General features: G+C 42.0%; 1 protein-coding gene across 3 annotated transcripts in view; it reads right to left on the bottom strand.

The window, feature by feature from the left end:
• The window catches only part of FBXW8 (F-box and WD repeat domain containing 8), a 124,584-nt gene that overhangs the window by 67,787 nt on the left and 38,312 nt on the right, over positions 1 to 18,485 (bottom strand). For all 3 annotated transcript variants that reach the window (XM_026015906.2, XM_072722927.1, XM_072722926.1), the window contains exons 3-5: positions 17,363 to 17,527; positions 14,621 to 14,709; positions 1,844 to 2,001 (exon numbers count right to left, since the gene is read on the bottom strand). In XM_026015906.2, the coding sequence (XP_025871691.1) occupies positions 1,844 to 2,001; positions 14,621 to 14,709; positions 17,363 to 17,527 (412 nt within the window). The remainder of the gene's footprint in view (positions 1 to 1,843; positions 2,002 to 14,620; positions 14,710 to 17,362; positions 17,528 to 18,485) is intronic.

The raw sequence follows: 18,485 nt of genomic DNA, 5'->3' as shown, positions 1-18,485 counted from the left end.
ACAGCCACACCATGCCGTAGAACACAGGCTGAAAAAGAATAAGGTTTGCCTGTAAAGTCAATATGAAAAGATACCAAGTTGTGTCATTGTGTTAAAAAACAAAACAAAACAAAAGGGCAAGGTGCAGAAGAGTACATTGCATAGTACCTGTATGTAAAATATATGAAGGACAGAGGTAGGGATGCAAGGGAGCACTACTTCGCTTCTTTTTGGATAGGTTTTCTTTTACATATTATAATTTTTTTTCTTTGTTTGAATGTTAACTGTAATTTTTTTAAATCAAGTTTTAAAATACATTTTGACCATTATTAACCAAGTATTTGCCAAAAAACGTAGTTCATCTTATCTACGTGGTTTCCCAATGTTTCTGTGCAGCAAGAGGGATGAGGAGGATAAATGATTCTGACCAATGTTGTGAAACCAGCAGCACACCAGCCCATCTCCTCAAGCTGTATTTTCAAGCTCCCAAGACAGGAGACGTGGGGGTGCCAGTCAATCAGGTGCACGTCTCTCCAGGCGTCCCTGTGTTCAGTGTCACATACACCGTGCACTACAACCCCGGCATGGCCTGGGAAACCCAGTCACTCTTCTGGACTCACAATTCAACCTCAAGCCAATTACCTAGCTGGTCTCTTTGGGCCCCGGTTTCCCCAGCTGAAGGAAGATGTGTGTGCACATGTGCGGCCGGGGGATGCTAGGAGAGGACACTACAGCTGTAGGATTCTTAACTACCACCTTTGCATATTCGCTTTTTAGAGAAACTCACTGGTAATCTGGAAAGTAGCAAACACTCAGAAGCCGATCTTATGTTATCTGTCAAGGAGCTCAGCAAACACACAGGAAATGCTACCTTCCACAGAAAGAGCTCAGCTGAATTTCTAAAGGCTGAAGGAAAAATCTACCAGAGGTGTCTACTAATGTCTAAGTGAAAGAACAGTTCATGTTAAAAAACCAAAAATCATTTTCAAGATTTCAGCCTTAATTTTTTAGTGACACATAGATATAAACTTGCCCCTTAGCTACTTTACTACAGTTCTGAACCTCTGACCCAACCACAGACTCTGTGGTTGTTCTACTGCCTCTGAAGATCTGCAATATTGCCATGACATGAAGACTAACATTCCAAAATATTTTACAGTCCAAACTTAGGCAAGTGGGGAAACAAAGCCTTTGGAGATTCCAACATCACAACCTAATGGAAGTTAGGAGTATAGAGTATCATAGCCATCAAAATTAGCATTCCTATTAGCTACAGACAGGTATTTCATGACTTAGTAAATATAATTTTGGACTTTTCTTACCTAGTTATCTAAATCCATGGTTGCTCATTCACAAAAAGAATTTTATAAATCTCAGAGAGCCAACATATCACCATAATTTTGTATGGTATAGAAGCACTAGGAAAAGATAGGTACTGACTTTTTTCTATTTCCATATTTGTCAATAGATTATCTGTCTATCCCTCCTTTTTCCTGTTCCCTTTGGACTGAACAGAGACTAAAGGAAAAGTAGGCCAAGTATATTTAATATTTTATACCAAACAAGCTATTTGCTTAAGATCGCTTGGCCAGCCTTGTGTCTGGCACTAAAACCCAGCCTGCCAGTTCCAGTAGGAATTAAACACCAGTCTTACTGGGTGCTGTGCTCCAGTGCCTACTAATGCATGGAGGGGTTATTGGCCAACTTCTTCACATAAAGGCAAGAGTGAGTGTATGTGTGTGAACATGTGTGTGTGCACCCACGTGTATGTATACAGGGATTACAGGGGGAGCCGGCCACAGCTGCTTAATTTTTGTAAAGCTTTTTTTTTTTCTTAATAGGGAGGAGGGTTGCGGTTACTTACCATCCTCATAAGCTGCTACCGCCAGCGAGCTGTTTATCCTCACAAAGGAGACATATGGCTGCATTCCAGGCTCATCCTCCTCATACTCTGATTCCAGGAAAGGGGCTGTGTAGTCCCAGGTGCGGGTGTCCCACACCCTCACGTCCCCTGATGTATATCTGGAAAAGAAGGGCACACTTGGTTCCAAATGGGGCCTGGAAAGCAGGGCCATGGTGGAGAAAATGGGGAGAGCCTCAAAACAACAGAGGAATAAGATCTAGTTGGTGTGGAACCACTCCTGCAATACTGTTTAGGTGAGTAATTCTAACAGGAGAAAATGTCACCTAGATGACAGAAGGCTATGAACATGGTTCATGTTCTCACACAGCACAGTGGCGACAGTTCAAATGAGAATGCTATACTATGACACTGATAGCAAGATCTCCTTTACACTATCATAACCAATTTGCTACCTCGCATTCTCCCAGCAAAGGGATCATTAGCAGAAATTTGTAGAAGCCACAGTATTTACACACATACGCTAAAGACAGACTGAGAGAGAAATGCTAAGGACTAATGGTCTTACAGGCACAAGCTTCTAATGCCTCATCCATGCATCAGATTTGACTGATTAAAGTCCCTAAAGACTAATTGATTTGCTGAAACAATTAAATCTTGCCTTTAGCAGCCAGACAATGCTGCCTTCTCATGAAAAGCTCTTGCTGAAATGCATGACACACTCCCCAGTTTTGCCCACTTAGAAAAGCGGAGCACTCACTCTCTCCTATTACTACTGCCACTCCAACAAATGACTCTCTCCATCAAAGCTATGGCAGGGCCAGAGCCTGCTCAGACACAAGGGTAATGGAATGGCCAGATGACGAGGTGGTGTGCTGCCTGCCATTGAGGTATTTATGCTAAGTTCCTTACATCTGCTACAGAGGGTTTTGTTCAACATGTAAATCAACTAACTGTCAGGAAGCATGTTAGAAATGCTTTAAGAGTCTAATGATGTACCCCACAAACACAAAGATAGGTACGCAATTTTAAGTAGTTCACAGTCTTCTTGAGGCCCTAGCCATAGTTTCTTCAGGGTTTCTTGGATCCCACATTAAAACTATGAAGACCCAAACAAGATAATTTGCTTAGCTACTGAAATCTAGCACATCTGTAGTAGTTACAGATCCAATTTCTCACATGAAATATCTTAATAAGGAAACTAAGAACATTCTGATAGACGAGTGCTTCATTTACTGAATAGAACAGCAATTCCCTCAAATTATTGACAGTAAATATATACATTATGTAATTCAAAGGTAATTCCATCACACAAATTCCCTCAGTTGGAGAATTCAGCTGCCCCCCTGCAGGACAGTGCCTGAGGAGTGCACGTGTGGTGTAAAGAGCCAATAGGAGAGACATGCTTTCTAAAATTGGACTGAAGGAACTCTGCATGACCACTGATCCCCCAGTAAACAGGAATGCTCACTCTATGAGTGTTGTTAAGCCTGGCAATGCTGGAGCAAGGGTGGGTATTGATATCACCATGGCCAAAGCACGGCCACTGGCTCCCAAGTCCTCCTGGCAGCATTCCAGATCCCCCTTCTTAATGAGGAACGCTGTCTGAGAACATACACCACTACACCAAATCTATCAGGCTCACCTTGGCACCCCTGAAAACAACTCAGGCGTTCCCTGGAGTAAGGCCACTTGCTTAGCTATAGAGACACCAAACAGAGATAACATGTTTGAATGTCTAGACTGTGCATGATTAGATTCTTAAATTCTATGTGAAACCAAGGAGCCATTTCAGAAAAGAAAGGTGAAGAGGGATGGCAACACCATCAGAAATACAGAGACAGGGAGTGAAAGGAAGACACAGAAAGTGAATGTCAGGGGTCAGAGAGCTCCAGGACTTGGAGGGAAAGCACACTGGCTGGGAAACATATTTCCTTCCCTTGATCACTTACATCGGCCCACACCCACGGCCTCGCAGGGCCCCTTGTGCGCCCCATCAGGGGCTCTACAGGCCAGCAGAGTAGTACGGAGGAAAGCATTTCAGAGGCCTGAGCTCCAGCCCCAAAGCCCCCTTACATAGCAAGTTCTGAGGCAAAACAACAAAACCAAAATTTGCCAAACTGCTGGCCCATACAGGGCACTGGGAACTGTGACCTACACCGGGCTGCTCCCTCTCCTCCCCGGGCAAGGCTCTCACACAGAAGAGCACTCTATGAGTGTCTAAAGGGTCCTGACAGGGCTTCTCCCCCCACAAAAAAAGTTGTCCGCTCACTCCAAGACACCACAGGTCTAGAATTAAACCCCTATTCTGTTCAAAAGGCTTCAGTTCACCACAAACTAGCCTTTTGCTGAATTCCTCCCTTCCTCGGTGACCACATTAGTCCAAGTCCCTGATGCAAAACTGAGCGGCTCCTCCATATCCCTTCAGCCCTCCCCACACTGCCTCAGGGTCCTTAGTCCCAAGCCTCCCTGGCCCCATCAGCCCTGCACAAGCCAAGCCCTCAAAAGTACTTGATGACATGAATAATCTTTCTCCCTTCCTCCCTTCCCTTTCAAACTGGACCATGTCCCCCTGCAATCTAGCCTGGATAACAGCAGCCTCGACTTGACTCTCACAGCAACTGTGTGTGTGTGTGTGTGTGTGTGTGTGTGTGTGTGTGTGTGTCTGTCTGTCTGTCTGACTGCTCACCTCCCCAAGAACCTATAAGCCTCTAAGGTCAGGGTCTGGGCCTTGCTCCCAGCTAGGAGCCCATCAACTAGAAGAGTCAGACTAGAATAGCACTTGACACTTAGCCCTCTAGCTACTCAGGCCTTAACATCTTATTGATGACATTTTAATCACTGGGCCTAGCACAGAGATCCATCCACAAACTAGCTTCTGCCCTTCTCCCCAGTCTCATTTTCTGCTCTTCTTTAGCATGGACCAGCCTCCAGACAAGTCTGCCATTTCTGGCTTCCATATGATCTTGCCTTGGCATCTTTGCTCCCATTATCCACCTTTCTGGAATGTTTTCCCTCCTGACAACTCAGCTCAAGGCATCCCGATGTTGGCTGTACATGAGAATCACCTGGGTTGCTTTCCAAACTCCTGATACCCAGAGCAAACCCAGACCACTGAAATATGACTCTCTGGGAGTGGAACCGGCATCAGTTTTTCCAATGTTTAAGCAAGACTGAGAACCACTGATCTAGCCCAAGCCTACCAACTGCTCAATGTCTAGCATAGGCCCTCTTCCTCTACGGAGCCTTCTCTGACTCTACTACTACTGTATCAACTTGCTCTGTATCTGAAGAAATGGCATTCATCGTTACATTCTACATCTCGACTGTCAAGTCCCTGAGGCAGCCATATCTCAATGGCCATATCTCCATCACAGTGCCTTACACATAGCTAATAATATGCAGTGACTGGAAGGTAGTGTCCACAAGTAACAACCTGACTGGTCTGAGTGGCATCCCCTTTTACTTCTACTGGCCCCATTCCACTGCTGATGATCAGTGAAATACTCAGAACACTTATCAAGAGGTGTTAAACTCTTCGCATTTACTTCCAAGTGGATTAAAATATCTATAAAAACACAAGATAAGCTAAATTATTTTGGTAAAGAAGAACATTTTCAAAGATATCCATTTAAATTAGCTCCATTCTTCACGGCCAAAGAACATGATAATAACATAATGCAAATGATTCAGGAGGCAAAACATAAAAGACTCCATGTCTCCTTTTTGAGGAGAACAGAATAAATACCCTGTTTCAGCAGGTACCATGTGAGGACTCAGCGCCAGGCTCTAGAATCTAATGCAAGTGAAAGCAGCCATAGCAATGGAGATCAGACTCAGTGCTAATGGATCTGTGCTAAAGAAGCAGACATTTTCGTAAGGGTAAAACATTGGTTGGAGCAGAGGGAACCGGACCAAACCCTAAATGTGATCTAAAAGTGCTTAACAACATTGGCCAGGAGAAACAAGAACAGATAATCGAAGGGAGGTAGGAAAAAAAGCTGATTTTTCTCCAGAGCTCCAGATGTCTTTATCGCTGCCTAATGACAATTACACTCCACCAATTAAGACGCCACTATGACAGTTGCATTGTCAGTAAGCCTTTGGACCTCAATGTTGATGGCTCTCTAATTAGGGTCTGTGCAAAGTACAACTGCAACTCATATATTAGCTGATGTAAGAGCACTAAAGAAAAACTGAAGGAGAAAGAAGCCTTTTCCAAATGAGTGAGGATGTCCCACTCCAGGGCACGGACCAGTGAAACTGTATGCTTTCCCAATCTTTTTTACGCTTGGCAAGGTTACCTCCAAATAAATAGGTCAGAGACCACAGCTGATTTTTTTGTTGAGAGGATGGGAATAGAGCCCCTCTCAAGCTCTGCACGCCAGAGCAATTGCCAATTTACAATGATTTACCACCAAAGAGCTTCCATTAACTAGTAAGTTTCCACTGAACAGACTACTTACTCATTTTGACTAAGAGACTTGAAGGAAGAAATGCTGTACAGCTAATAATAAAGAACCAAACAAATCCACCTTCAACTTTTCTTCTTATATAAATATCCCAGATGGGGCAGGGGAGATGAAAGTAGGTGTTTATATTTTTCTTTCAGGTGCCTCTACTTATTTGCTAAAAATATATTTTTTTCTGAAGCTCTTCATGACAACCTCAGGGGTTGTTTTAAGAATGCTGTAAGTAAGGTTAAGTGACTTACCCAAGGTCACAAAAAGCATTTTAGTGGCACAGCTGGGATCAAACAGGTTCCCAGGCTTTCCTCAAACTGCTGCTTAGCCAACAAGGCAGACTGCCTCCTCAGATGACAGGGTCTTTAAACAAATACGGCTTCTAAGGACCATCCCCATTTAAGTGAAATATATTGTTTTCAATACGGTGACTCAGGCTTGCAGGACACAGCCCGTGAACCTAACCCATCAATTCTACCACTATCTCTAACTAGAAGGCAAGGAGCCAAAAAAAAAGGCTCAGTGTACTGGCAAAACTCTACCTAGCTAACCCCTAGTTATCCTTCCAGACCCAGCTGAGAAGTAATTTTCCAGGAGAACCCTGGCCTCTGAGCCTGTACTAGGTGACTTTCTCTAATGTATTACGGTGGGTACCTTGCTCTTCCCCACCCTAACATTTCCCAAGTTCTGTCACCACCTGGTCTTGTAACCTCTAGCCAGCCTGGGAGCAAGGGAAGTATCTGCAGCATTTGTCTGTGCTTAGTAAAAATGTTCAATGAATGAATCTACCAGCTTAAACCCAGAGGACAGAACTGGTTTAACGCTTACAAAGCAATTAGGCAAAGGTCCCTAAAAATGCAGCACCCACATTTCGAGAAACATTTTGGCCCTTACCACACAGAGGCTTTAAGAACTATTCGCAAGCTCCATATTTTATTTAGTAAAAACCAAAGAATACAAATCAATGAAATCAAGAGTATTTACTGTTTTCTATGAAACTTGACTGTGTTGTATTATGCAATTAACAAAATGAACTCAATCCCACAGTGCAGTCTTTCTGCGGAAAAGCACTACTACAGACATCAAGTGCAGCTTAAGACGCATCAATTGAAAAATAATGAACATCTTAATGGACTTTACGAGATACAAGCACTACACACTTAAAACTGTTTTCCATACATCTTGGTTAATCACAATCAATAGAGTCAGAGTCAATGATGGTTATGCAGAGTTATTGTAGCTGTGGCCCTTCCCATTATTCCTTGGAGAACCAGAGATGGATAAATGCAGTCATGAGTTCACCAGTATTTATTAAGGATATTCTGGAGCTCCTTCATTAAGGATATAATAAATGTAATGCTCTCCTCCAGTCTCTTATCAATACCTTACCTCAGACTTATTTACCAGAAGAGCACATATACCTCACAGCAGAAAATAAATAAATTTAGAAGTATTTTTTAAAAGAGGTCCCTAACGGGTAATGATCGAATTCCTTATGGGAAACAGTCCAATGTCATAATGAGCAGCAGCACAAAATCTATATAAGCCAAGGTTTAAAGAAAAACTATCAAGAGAAAAAGTTCTTTAAGAAGGAGGAAAATAGAAATCATGTCCTTACTAAGTAAGCGGACATTTGTCTAACACAACTTTATCACCTGTATTTACAAAGCAAGCTATCTCAAGAGTTTCAAAGCAATCCATGGGGAATCCCTGGGTGACTCAGTTGTTAAGTGCCTGCCTTCGGCCCAGGGCATGATCCTGGAGTCCTGGGATCAAGTCCTGCATCGGGCTTCCTGCATGGAGGCTGCTTCTCCCTCTGCCTGTCTCTATCTCTGTGTCTCTCATGAATAAATAAATAAAAATCTTTTAAAAATAAAAAAAAATTTAAAGCAATCTACAGGTATTATCCTTTTTTAAAAATTATTATCCACTTTTTATACATTCACCTGAAACTGGCCAAGTATTGAACCCCATCCTTACCATTTTTAGCTCCTGGGTAGAATAGATTTTAAAATTTGGGGCAAATATACATTTCAGAGCAAAGCCATATTGTGGCATGGTACATGGTCAACTAAAACACACATTTTTAATTACTAGGGGAAAGGAAGAGAAAAAATGTAAGTGGAGTATTTCAAGCTACCTTAGGTGCAGACTGTGTTTGAACCATTATTTTCCTGCAGTTATTAGAAATGAGAGAATTCCACTGGAAGAGCAAACTGAATCAGAGATTCAGACATTAGAATTTAAACTCAAAGCTTTGCTTCCAGCCTACAGAAGACTGGAAACCCTGATGTCCAGGTTAGTGTGGACAGACAGAGCTAAAAAAAATAAAAGCCAGAACAACAGCCAGAAGTCACTTGGCTGCTAGAGAGAGGTGTTGGCACTTTGGTCTTGTGTCTACTTAGGCACACTTGCCTTAAAGGGAACAGAGGTGGATGAAAATGCATGAGATCAAATGGGACAATGATATTTTTAGGAAAAGAAAAGAACTAATATTTTGAGACATTAAATTATAATTTTCCCCAGCTATTCCTGGTAGAGAAGAAACACTAATGCATGGTCACTGTTCCTTCTAGTAAAGATGGAAAGTGCACCCTAAAAAGGCAGATCACATCAGCAGAAAATGAGGGAAAAACACATTGAGGAGTGTTGAGAAAAAAACCTTGATACAAAGAGGGTGCTTGATATTTTTTAAACCAAAAGGGGAGGGAAAGGTCCTCTAATGTGAATAGAGAAGTGTGCTCTCTTATGCACACTGAAATGCTTCAGACTTATGAGTCTTCAGTAACAGTAAGGAGGGAGTCTATTGCAAAACACCACCATACTCCTGGGCATCTGATAAAAGCTTCTGGTGAGCTAATAGCTTAATGGTTAGCAGAGCTGGCACAAGGCCTCCAGTGAGCCCCAGCTTGATTTTCTCCTGCAGGATGTACCTGAGACACTCTTCTTCACTAGGTGGCAGTAAAGCAAATACACTTCTGGAGGATTATACCTAGACCTATGTCTCAGGTTTATAATGTGGCCTTTCTGAACCTATGATGTCATCTGTTTTCAATGCTCTTAACTTCCAGAGTGCAACTGGGGACACGAAGAACAGTCTTGGCATCACAAAACAGGACAGGGAGGTTTTCATATGCTCATCTCTTCTGTTCTTTTTCTTTAATGATAAACATAATTTGGGAAACATTTTAAGATTCTCAGAGCTGTCATCACTAAAACAAACAAAACCACACTTCCTAATCACTTATTATCAACACACTTTCCAGATAATCTCTCTTCTAAATACTAGAAAAAGCACACACTAACCCTCATTGCAATCAGGACGGCTACCCCCATCACAGAAAAAATGCTGCCAGAAGTTGAATTCTGAAAGAGACTGGTGGATTACAGTATGAAAATTGGTGGCTTCTGAACACAAATTTTTCTCAGGTTAAAGAAATGAGAAATTCTAGCTGAAAGAACAAAGGAAAGGTTGTGTCTGAATTACACAGTCACAGTTGAAGGAACTTCTTATCTAACCAGCAAAGACAACAACTGCTTCAGGTGTTTTTTGAGACACTGTATATCATGGCTAAGTGGTCAAATAAGACCACAGAAAGGCAAGAAGGCCAAATGAGACCACAGGAGGAGCCTGGGCAGGTCAAAGACATGGTAAAGAGGCTCAGAAAGTGTAGGGCCTCAGAAGTATGAGGCATTTTCATTCTGTACACACTTTCTTCAAAGTTTCTTGAGTTCTGGGTCCACTATTAGGTTCCAAGGGTGCTCAATACACCACATTCACCATTTTAAGAGGGATACAGTTAATAAGACCCAACACTGCCAAGACACAGAAGAGGGTGGGCCAGGGAAAAAAGGGTCACTGGTTCGTGAGCAATGGTGACCTCTGAGAGAGCGTGGCTTGGTGGAGGGGCTAGGATGGAATCCAGACTGCAGGAGGTTAAGTCATGAATGTATCCTCTCTTGTTATTAATGGCACTGACAGAAAGAAGAGAGGTAGATTCAGGAGAGCAGTTTGAGGGATGGTTTGGAGACTTCTAGCCAAAAAGTTAGACTGGAGGAAGTTGAGGATTATAAGGGCTTTTTAAAAGTACTTTCTTCATCTGGAAAATATGAAAATTCATTCCCCTAAATCCAGTAATTCCACTAATGGGACTCTAGTCTAGGAAAATAGGCTAGGGGATAAAGGAAGACATGGGGCTCTTTATTCTACACATTTATATGTAATTTAAAATTTCTAGAATTAGCATGTGCTTTCTAATTTTTTAAAAAGACTGGCAAAAGGGGATCCCTGAGTGGCTCAGCAGTTTAGCGCCTGCCTTTGGCCCAGGGCACGGTCCTGGAGTCCCGGGATCGAGTTCCGCATTGGGCTCTCGCATGGAGCCTGCTTCTCCCTCTGCCTGTTTCTCTGCCTCTCTCTCTGTCTATGTGTATCATAAATAAATAAAAATACATATTTAAAAAAAAAAAAGACTGAAGACTGGCAAAATATGCAAACCTCTACGTAAAATATTCACAACATTATATATTAACAAAACACAGGAAGTGACTATAATGTCCAATGCTAGGGGAATGAATTTAAAAAAATTAGGATATTATTATATCAGGAGGTTTTTTTTTTTAGTTTTTTTTTAAATAACAAATCAAATAATGAAAAGCATGTAATAACACAAATAAATCTCAGTTTAGTGAGGAACAAAGGCCAAAATAGAATGTAGATTAGAATTATGTGAAAATATGCATTAAAAAAAATAACTCATGCATATCAAAAACCGGAACAAGAGTTGTGTTAGCATGCTGTGATTTAGATGGCTTTTTTTCTTCTCTGCTTTCTAATGGTTTTGCAAAAACATGGTTTTACTACCATTTTTCATTTTTAACAGGAAAGAATGGTGTGTGCTGCAAAAGAAAACCCAAAATGAAGCTGTCATAGCTGCGCCATCAGAATAGCAAATGAGGGCTCAGGAAGTAGCCCTACCACCCGGCTCTCCTTGTGGACACTGCAGAACAGCAGAGTGGTGCAGTGCATGTGTGCCACTCTCTGCTCGCCAGGCCTCTGAGCCTTAGCCAGCCACATAAAAGGAGTGTTTTGGAAGAGTTAATCTCTACAGCTCCTTCCAGATTTAAAATTACATGGTTCGAAGTTGAAAAGACTAAGAAATCAAGGACCAGACAAATTAGGGATTTCTCCAGTCTTCCATGTAACACGCGATACCTAAGTGGGAGAGGGTATGTTAAACTGTAATGCTTCCTTCAGACAAAATAAGGAATAAGCACTGTAGGGCAGTTTACATCACATACCACCTCTAGTTTTTTAAAAAAGATTCTTATAAATTAACTGCACAGAAAATACATGGCTGTGAAGTTAATTATTTCCAAGTACAGAAAACAAAAACGTTAACTGAGGCGAAGCTACATGATAAGCTGCAGTCACTTCTCCAGGAGTTAGGAGATGGGCAGACGTTGGGGGGGTAGGGGTTAATAGGCCAGGGGGCTACAGACACCTCTGGGAGGAGACAAGACTGGAGTTGGATCTTGCAGAAGGACGAGGGGGTTTGGGGTGATGAAAATGTTCTGGGGTTAGACAGTGGTAAGATGGTTATACAGCCTTGTGAAGATACTAGTAAATACAGACTTTTACAATTTAAAAGGGTACATTTTATGGTATATGAATTACATCTTAATTTAAAAAAAAAAAAAAGATGTGGCAGAGGCAATTAGCAACTGTTGGAAAAGCCAAAGGTACCTTAAAGAGAATAATCAGGAGAAAGGGTGGAAACAAATTTCAAGGGCTCGGCACATAAGGAAAAGGTAACTGGAAATTGCCATCTAGAAGATATGAAGGGAAGCAAAGACTCATGGAAAAAAGAGCAAAAGATCAAAAAGCTCTGAGAACAACATCTGCTTCCTCTGCTGGAAGCCAAGCCTGGGGTAAGAGGTGTCATCCAGGTCCTGCTCATTTGATGAGCACTAGGTCTTGGGTGAGCTTGAGTGAAGGTTACTCTGGATTGAGTGAAAGGAAAAGTAAGGCAGACCCAAGACAGTCAATGGTGAGGCTAATTATAATAAAAATTGCTCGAGGCCTAAGCAATGTGACCCCAAACCAGGAACTTCTACACAAAGGCCTAAAAAGATAGGAAGAAGCAAGAGGATTTGCAAAAACTTTGCTGTCAATTATATGAAATAAACCTGATAGGTTTCAATGCAAAGATGTTACACAGTTTAGTTCTATGCATAAAACTTAAGCCCCTGAACAAATTCTGCCTGAGTTCAAAGGGAGAAAAAGGAAATGAAGAAGGAAAATCACAGAAACACAGGCTAAGTAGATGGGAGAGAGATGGTAAAGTGGCCAATGTCTCTGTAAGCAGCTCCTTGGAGATACATAGCTGCAGAAAGCTGGGTGAATACAACATTGATTGGAAATGAGGTAACCACAAACACCGCTGTCTCAAATGAAAAGGGATTCAAGATCTGACCCAGAAAACAAGCATCGTAACCACCAGATAAAATTTTAATGATAAACACAAGATGCTCTACACACAAGCAAGATTGAAGTACCCAACGCTAGGTCATAAACATAAGGTTCTCTTAGAAAGAGGAGCCGGGAGCCTCTCTGACCCACAGATCACGTTTCATCTTATTGATCCACAAAACTGTGCCATCACTTTGCGTTGTGCTGGCATAATCTGTAATGTTGAGCAGACCTCAGGGGAACAGAGAGGCAGGAAAAGAAGGGCTGGCATCTGGACGTGGGGCCAGCCTGCCTTTGTGAGGTCCATGTCCAGATAAATTCATACTTGGCTTTTGAGATTAAAGTCTCCTTTATCTCTAATTTCCTTTATGACTCACAGTCCCTTATCAACATTCTGTCCTCAGAGGCCTCCTGACACACCAGGAGATCCCTATAAACTAGGACAGAAGTCCTTTCTGAGTTACCACAGAATCTTAGAATTTGTAGACAGACCTTATGTAGCATGAGTTCTTAGACCCACATTTTAGCACTTAGAGACAGAAGCCGAAAGCCACACTGATAACTGAATGAACAGAATTCCAGATTTCAGGTCCATTCATCTTTCTAAAAACAGTGGTTCTACAGCACTCCCATTAACCTTTCAGTTGTGGCCAGCAAAAAAAGGTGTTCTTCCTAGGCATACCTAGTTTAAAGCAAAAATACTTTTTCTAGGCATAGACCACAAAACATTAAGATAATGTGTTTGGAGTTTTAACCCAAATGGTGCCCTTTATAGAATGCTTTTTTTTTTTTAAGATTTTTAAATGTATTTATTCATGACACAGAGAGAGAGAGAGAGAGGGAGGCAGAGACAGGCAGAGGGAGAAGCAGGCACCATGCAGGGAGCCTGACGCCAGACTCGATCCCGGGTCTCCAGGATCACCCAAGCTGAAGGTGGCGCTAAACCGCTGGGCCACCAGGGCTGCCCTATAGAATGCTTCTTAAGCAAAGAGTCTTCTTTAAAGAAAAAGACTCACCTGCTACCAAGCTGTTCAGGCAAAGATTTGTTTTTGGTTTCCTCCAGGTAGGAATCTCTCCTGGGGGGCTCACCCCAAAGCCAATCCAGACTCAGGGTTTTAAGTGTCCTGGTCTCTACTTAGGGCATTAAGTATACAATTTGAGATTGTAGTTCAAGACCACTTCTCAACCCAAAGATGAAACTGGTCTTCTCGTTGCACATTAAAGAAATACAAAAACTGAAATACACAAACTGTTTTTACATCTCTGTTGGTAAAATAGGAAGAATTCATGAAAGAGGTTTTTGGAACAGAAGCCACAGGAATTTACAGAAGCTAAAATTAAATTTCTTGGTGATGAAGACAACCAAAAAGCCTATTTCAGGACAAATTAAGCAGCAAATACATAGTGTGTGGTGGAGAGGGAAGATTGTGTGTGGCCCCGGCCCTTTCTCATAATAACAGCTTCAGAACAGAGAATAAGAACAGACTCTGCGCCAACACGTATTATTCTTGCTTGACTTTTTTATGTCTTCATAAAATACAGACTGTTTGCCTTAATGAAAATACAACCTAACATGCCACAAGAGTGATTTAAAAGCTAAGAAAGACATATTGAGACAAATGGATTACAGCTCTACATTCTACACCATTCACTTCTCACCACTAACTTCAAACTCTCAAATACTGGACTACAGAACCAGAGATTTTCCATCTGAAACATGGGCTATAATGGGAAGATATGTGCTCTCAAGGGAAGATAATGTCACTGGTACACAGAGGGCGGCACATGAAAAGTGAAAGACTTTAAGGTGAAGAGTTAATTATTAAGTGAAAAATTGTTTTTGCTTACCCGGCAATGACAACGCCGTCATGGGAATGCACATCACACAAAACTGCGTCAGGAATGTGTTCCAGTTCACTCACCGCGCCTTTGCGATTCTGTGTAAGGAAAAGGGGCACGCAAGTTTCTACTATTTTTGGGAATCCCTGGAAGACAGTATTTCACTTCCTGCTATGTTCCACAGCAATTTCTAACCAAGTGTATTGTGCTCAAAGTTATCAGGGTATTCCAAAGGACAAAGATGACAGCTAATAGGATAAGTTATTAGCATTTACAAGTTACTGCATGCATGAAAAGCGCTGAACCAGGAGGCATGGGGCATGTGAGTCACTGCTCCTGTGCTCCTGGGGGATTACAGGATATAAAGGCAACGTGTGAGCAGACAACTACAATCCATAGTAGGCGGCAGTGGCAAGTATCTGAAGAAATGCATAAAGTGTCTTTAGAAAGCTCAGTTTAGAGAAAGAAGGTATGTAATGATATTTTACCTGTCAACAACCCTTATGAACACTCAGAGGATAAAATGATCAAATACATACAAAGAGATAAAAAATAAGGACTGGGAAACAGACTGAAAGATCAGAGGCTCATGGAAATGGTATGTATTTTTGAAGGGAACCCTAAAATCCATGACAAGTATAACTCCTAAGGGGACTAGGTGGCAGGTGGAAAGACACAAGAGGCAGATGTGTTTTCCACCATATGGCCCTTGTGATTTTTAAAATCATTTGTACAAAGCTCTTTACAGTGGACATGGGCCATGCTGTGTGGGAGGAGTGTTAATAACCCTCACCACCACCCAATGAGTGGGCTACTGTTAGCCATGCTTAGGAGGAAGTGGGGGCATCCAAAGGGAAAGTTGCGGGCTCTAACACTGCTTTTCATGTTTTACTAAGGGTTTCTTTCTAGAATCACAGTAAGAATTCCATCATTACAGATAGTGCATGATTTGTCATTTCACATTTCACTTATATAGTCCTCACTGTTAACAGGGCCAAGAAATGGGCCGAGACGCTCCAGAGAACATGACTCCAGTTCACTGAATTGACAAACATTTATTGAGTGCTTACAAACAAATGACTCTATGCTTGCTAGAGAAAAAAACAAGATGTTTCATATGATGTAACCTGCAACAGTTATGAAGGGCCAGATGCTTGCAGGTGGGTCTCTGAACACCTCCACTGCTGCCACTTCCAGTCGGATGAGGAGGACATATGTGCCTCCCTCCGTGGCTTCCTCTATCACCAAAGAGGAAGCAGAAACTTAGCTGCTGTGCTCTCTCAGGGTGTGACATCTCTGAATTCAAGCCAGTGACACTCTAGGTCCCATGCACACATATCAAAAGTGTCCCTCCTTTCCAGACACAAAGGCCCCAGTTAATGCCCAGCTTGCCAACTCTCCCTGAATTCCAGCCTCCCCTGCCAGGGTGGGACCCAGCTTGTCTACACAGCACTGTCAACCCTTCATGGGTGCCTCTCACTGACATCCCACATCCAGGCCCAACCAGGCACATGGGCAAGAGGGCCAGGGGCCTCCACATGAGTTTGTTACCTAGTGAGCACACAGCTGTGGGGCCAGGGTGTTTTTTATTTAGTCGTGGTGCTTTAATGGTCTATGAAAGGATGGCTATGCTAGTTCTTCTTGGAAAGGTAGTTCTCAACCAGTGACGATTTTGCCCCCCCCCGCCGGGGCGACATTTGACGTGTCTGAAGACATTTGTGGTTGTCACGACCAGGAGTAGGTAGAGAATGCTACTGGCATCTACTAGGTAGAGGTGAGGGAAGCTACTCAACCTCTTGCCACACACAGAACAGTCCCCACCAAAGAATTATCTGGTCCCAAATATCACTGGTGCTGGGGTTGAGAAACCATGAATTCAAGAAACTCTGCTCTTACTAACTTTGCTAGAGACTGTGTGAGTTTGCCCAGATCTAGAGTATCTATCACCAATCAGGTTATGAGGTGACAGGGGATGGACATGCACATAGGCAATACATTACCATTAGTAATGAGCAAAAGCTTGTTGCTCTCAAAGTCTATTAGGATTGACCTTTACTGGAGTGGAGAGAGTATGTATGGTTCTACCCTTTCCATACAGGGGACTATCCAGTTATCAGGTAGGAAGAAGAATCACTGCACCATTTTCTTGTCATGCCTCAAAACAGCTTTATGTAATGCTGTTCTTGACAGTTATTTCCTATAGAAACACTCCACTGTGTGAATTCTTAGCTGTGATCTAATATTTCTGTAGAGATTTTGAAGTGATAAATGCTATGGAAGCAAGCCAGTGGGTTATGTGAGGGGAGAGAAGACAGTAGTCAGAGACATTTAAAATCTCCCTCTTACAGTTACTAGAAATAGCATTTTCAGCTCCTCTTTTGTATTCGGTTGGTGTTTTTGATTTCTTGGTCCATCAGTGTTGGCCAAAATGAAAGGAGGCTGTGCTGAGCACTACTCCAAAGACCTCAACTATCAGAGAGGAGGTTACTGGCACTCCAATCTCACCCCTCCTCTCCTAGAGAGCAGGATGCTCCCAAATTGTGGTTGAAAACAGGGGCAGATACTCTAATGGTGAACAAAACGGGCAACAAATCACCAGCAGCCAACAGGACTCTCACCACACTCCTCTCTTTGCTTTTGGCAGTTAACCTCAGGCTGTAATTGGAGGGACTCCAGATTTAATCCAGGGCCTGGATTCCTGTGTCCTTGTAGGCTATTCTTCTACAGGTAATGATATTGGCCATGGCCTACCTTCCAGTTGGTTCTTAACATGTGTTCCTTGGCTCGGCACTCTTGAAAGATGAGCTTCCAGCAAGAATAATCAGAGATGCTGCTCTCGGGAAGGTGCCCTTCCTGCTGGCACAGCCGGTACCAGAGCACTTCATCTTCTGCAATCACCTTCCACGTCTTGCTCACCTAAAACAGAAGTGACACAAATGTTAAATTCTGCAATTAGAGAAGCCCCTTGTCATCCAAAAATCAATCAACACCTTTATTATTGCCCTGAGTTTATGGCAGTATAAAATATCTCATTAACAAAACACTCTGAGGTGAAAAAAAATACAAGCAAATGTTTCCAGTTTTATTTTTCAAGATTTCAAAACTGTTGTTCTACCATTTCATACCACATTTTAGATGACTTGGTTAAACTATTATATAACATGTAATAAAAATACACAAATACATAAAAGGCAAAAAATGCAAACTGCAACATAGCTATACAATCATACATAGCTTTTCAGACTAGAATGTCTTTACTTTTTACCAATAGGCACTTGACTCTCCTCTTAAACAACTGACGACTGATGGCCTCTGAAATAAAAGGCTGTAACAAAATAAATATCCATAACTCAACACTTCTGGTCATATAATTCAAATTTATATTATGTACAAAAACTTAAAATTTTAAAAATCTATACACTTACAGTCTAACAGAAAACTCAAGCTGTTCACCAGGACTATAAGATCTGATATAGAGATATTAATGTTGTGTCTGGACAGAATTTCAAATCCCAAAAGTATGTAGAAGAAATGGCCATTTCCACTATTAATATTTTGTCCTCCAAGCCTAACTTAGAGGGAAGATGGATTTACTTCCTCATAGGACAATGAACAAAGTTGGCTAGAGTGCAAAAGATGGACTCTCTTGGCAAGAGAAGAAAATGATCCACCAGATCAACATGATCCTGGGTCTGTAGCACATTCTGGTAATATGGGATTAAGTGCTCAACACTTGCTGCCCATCTAAAGGTTAAGACTCATTTCTAATAAAGTGAAAGTCGTAACCACTGACTTATAGTAACCTGTGCTCCTTAACACTCCCTTGGGGCCACCTCAAGACATTGAATACAAATAAGGAAAGGGAAAGGGAACA

Source organism: Vulpes vulpes, chromosome 10, assembly GCF_048418805.1.
Source record: "Vulpes vulpes isolate BD-2025 chromosome 10, VulVul3, whole genome shotgun sequence".
NCBI lineage: Eukaryota > Metazoa > Chordata > Mammalia > Carnivora > Canidae > Vulpes > Vulpes vulpes.
The sequence above is the reverse complement of the archived record's forward strand: the minus strand, read 5'-3'. Positions and strand labels throughout refer to the sequence as shown.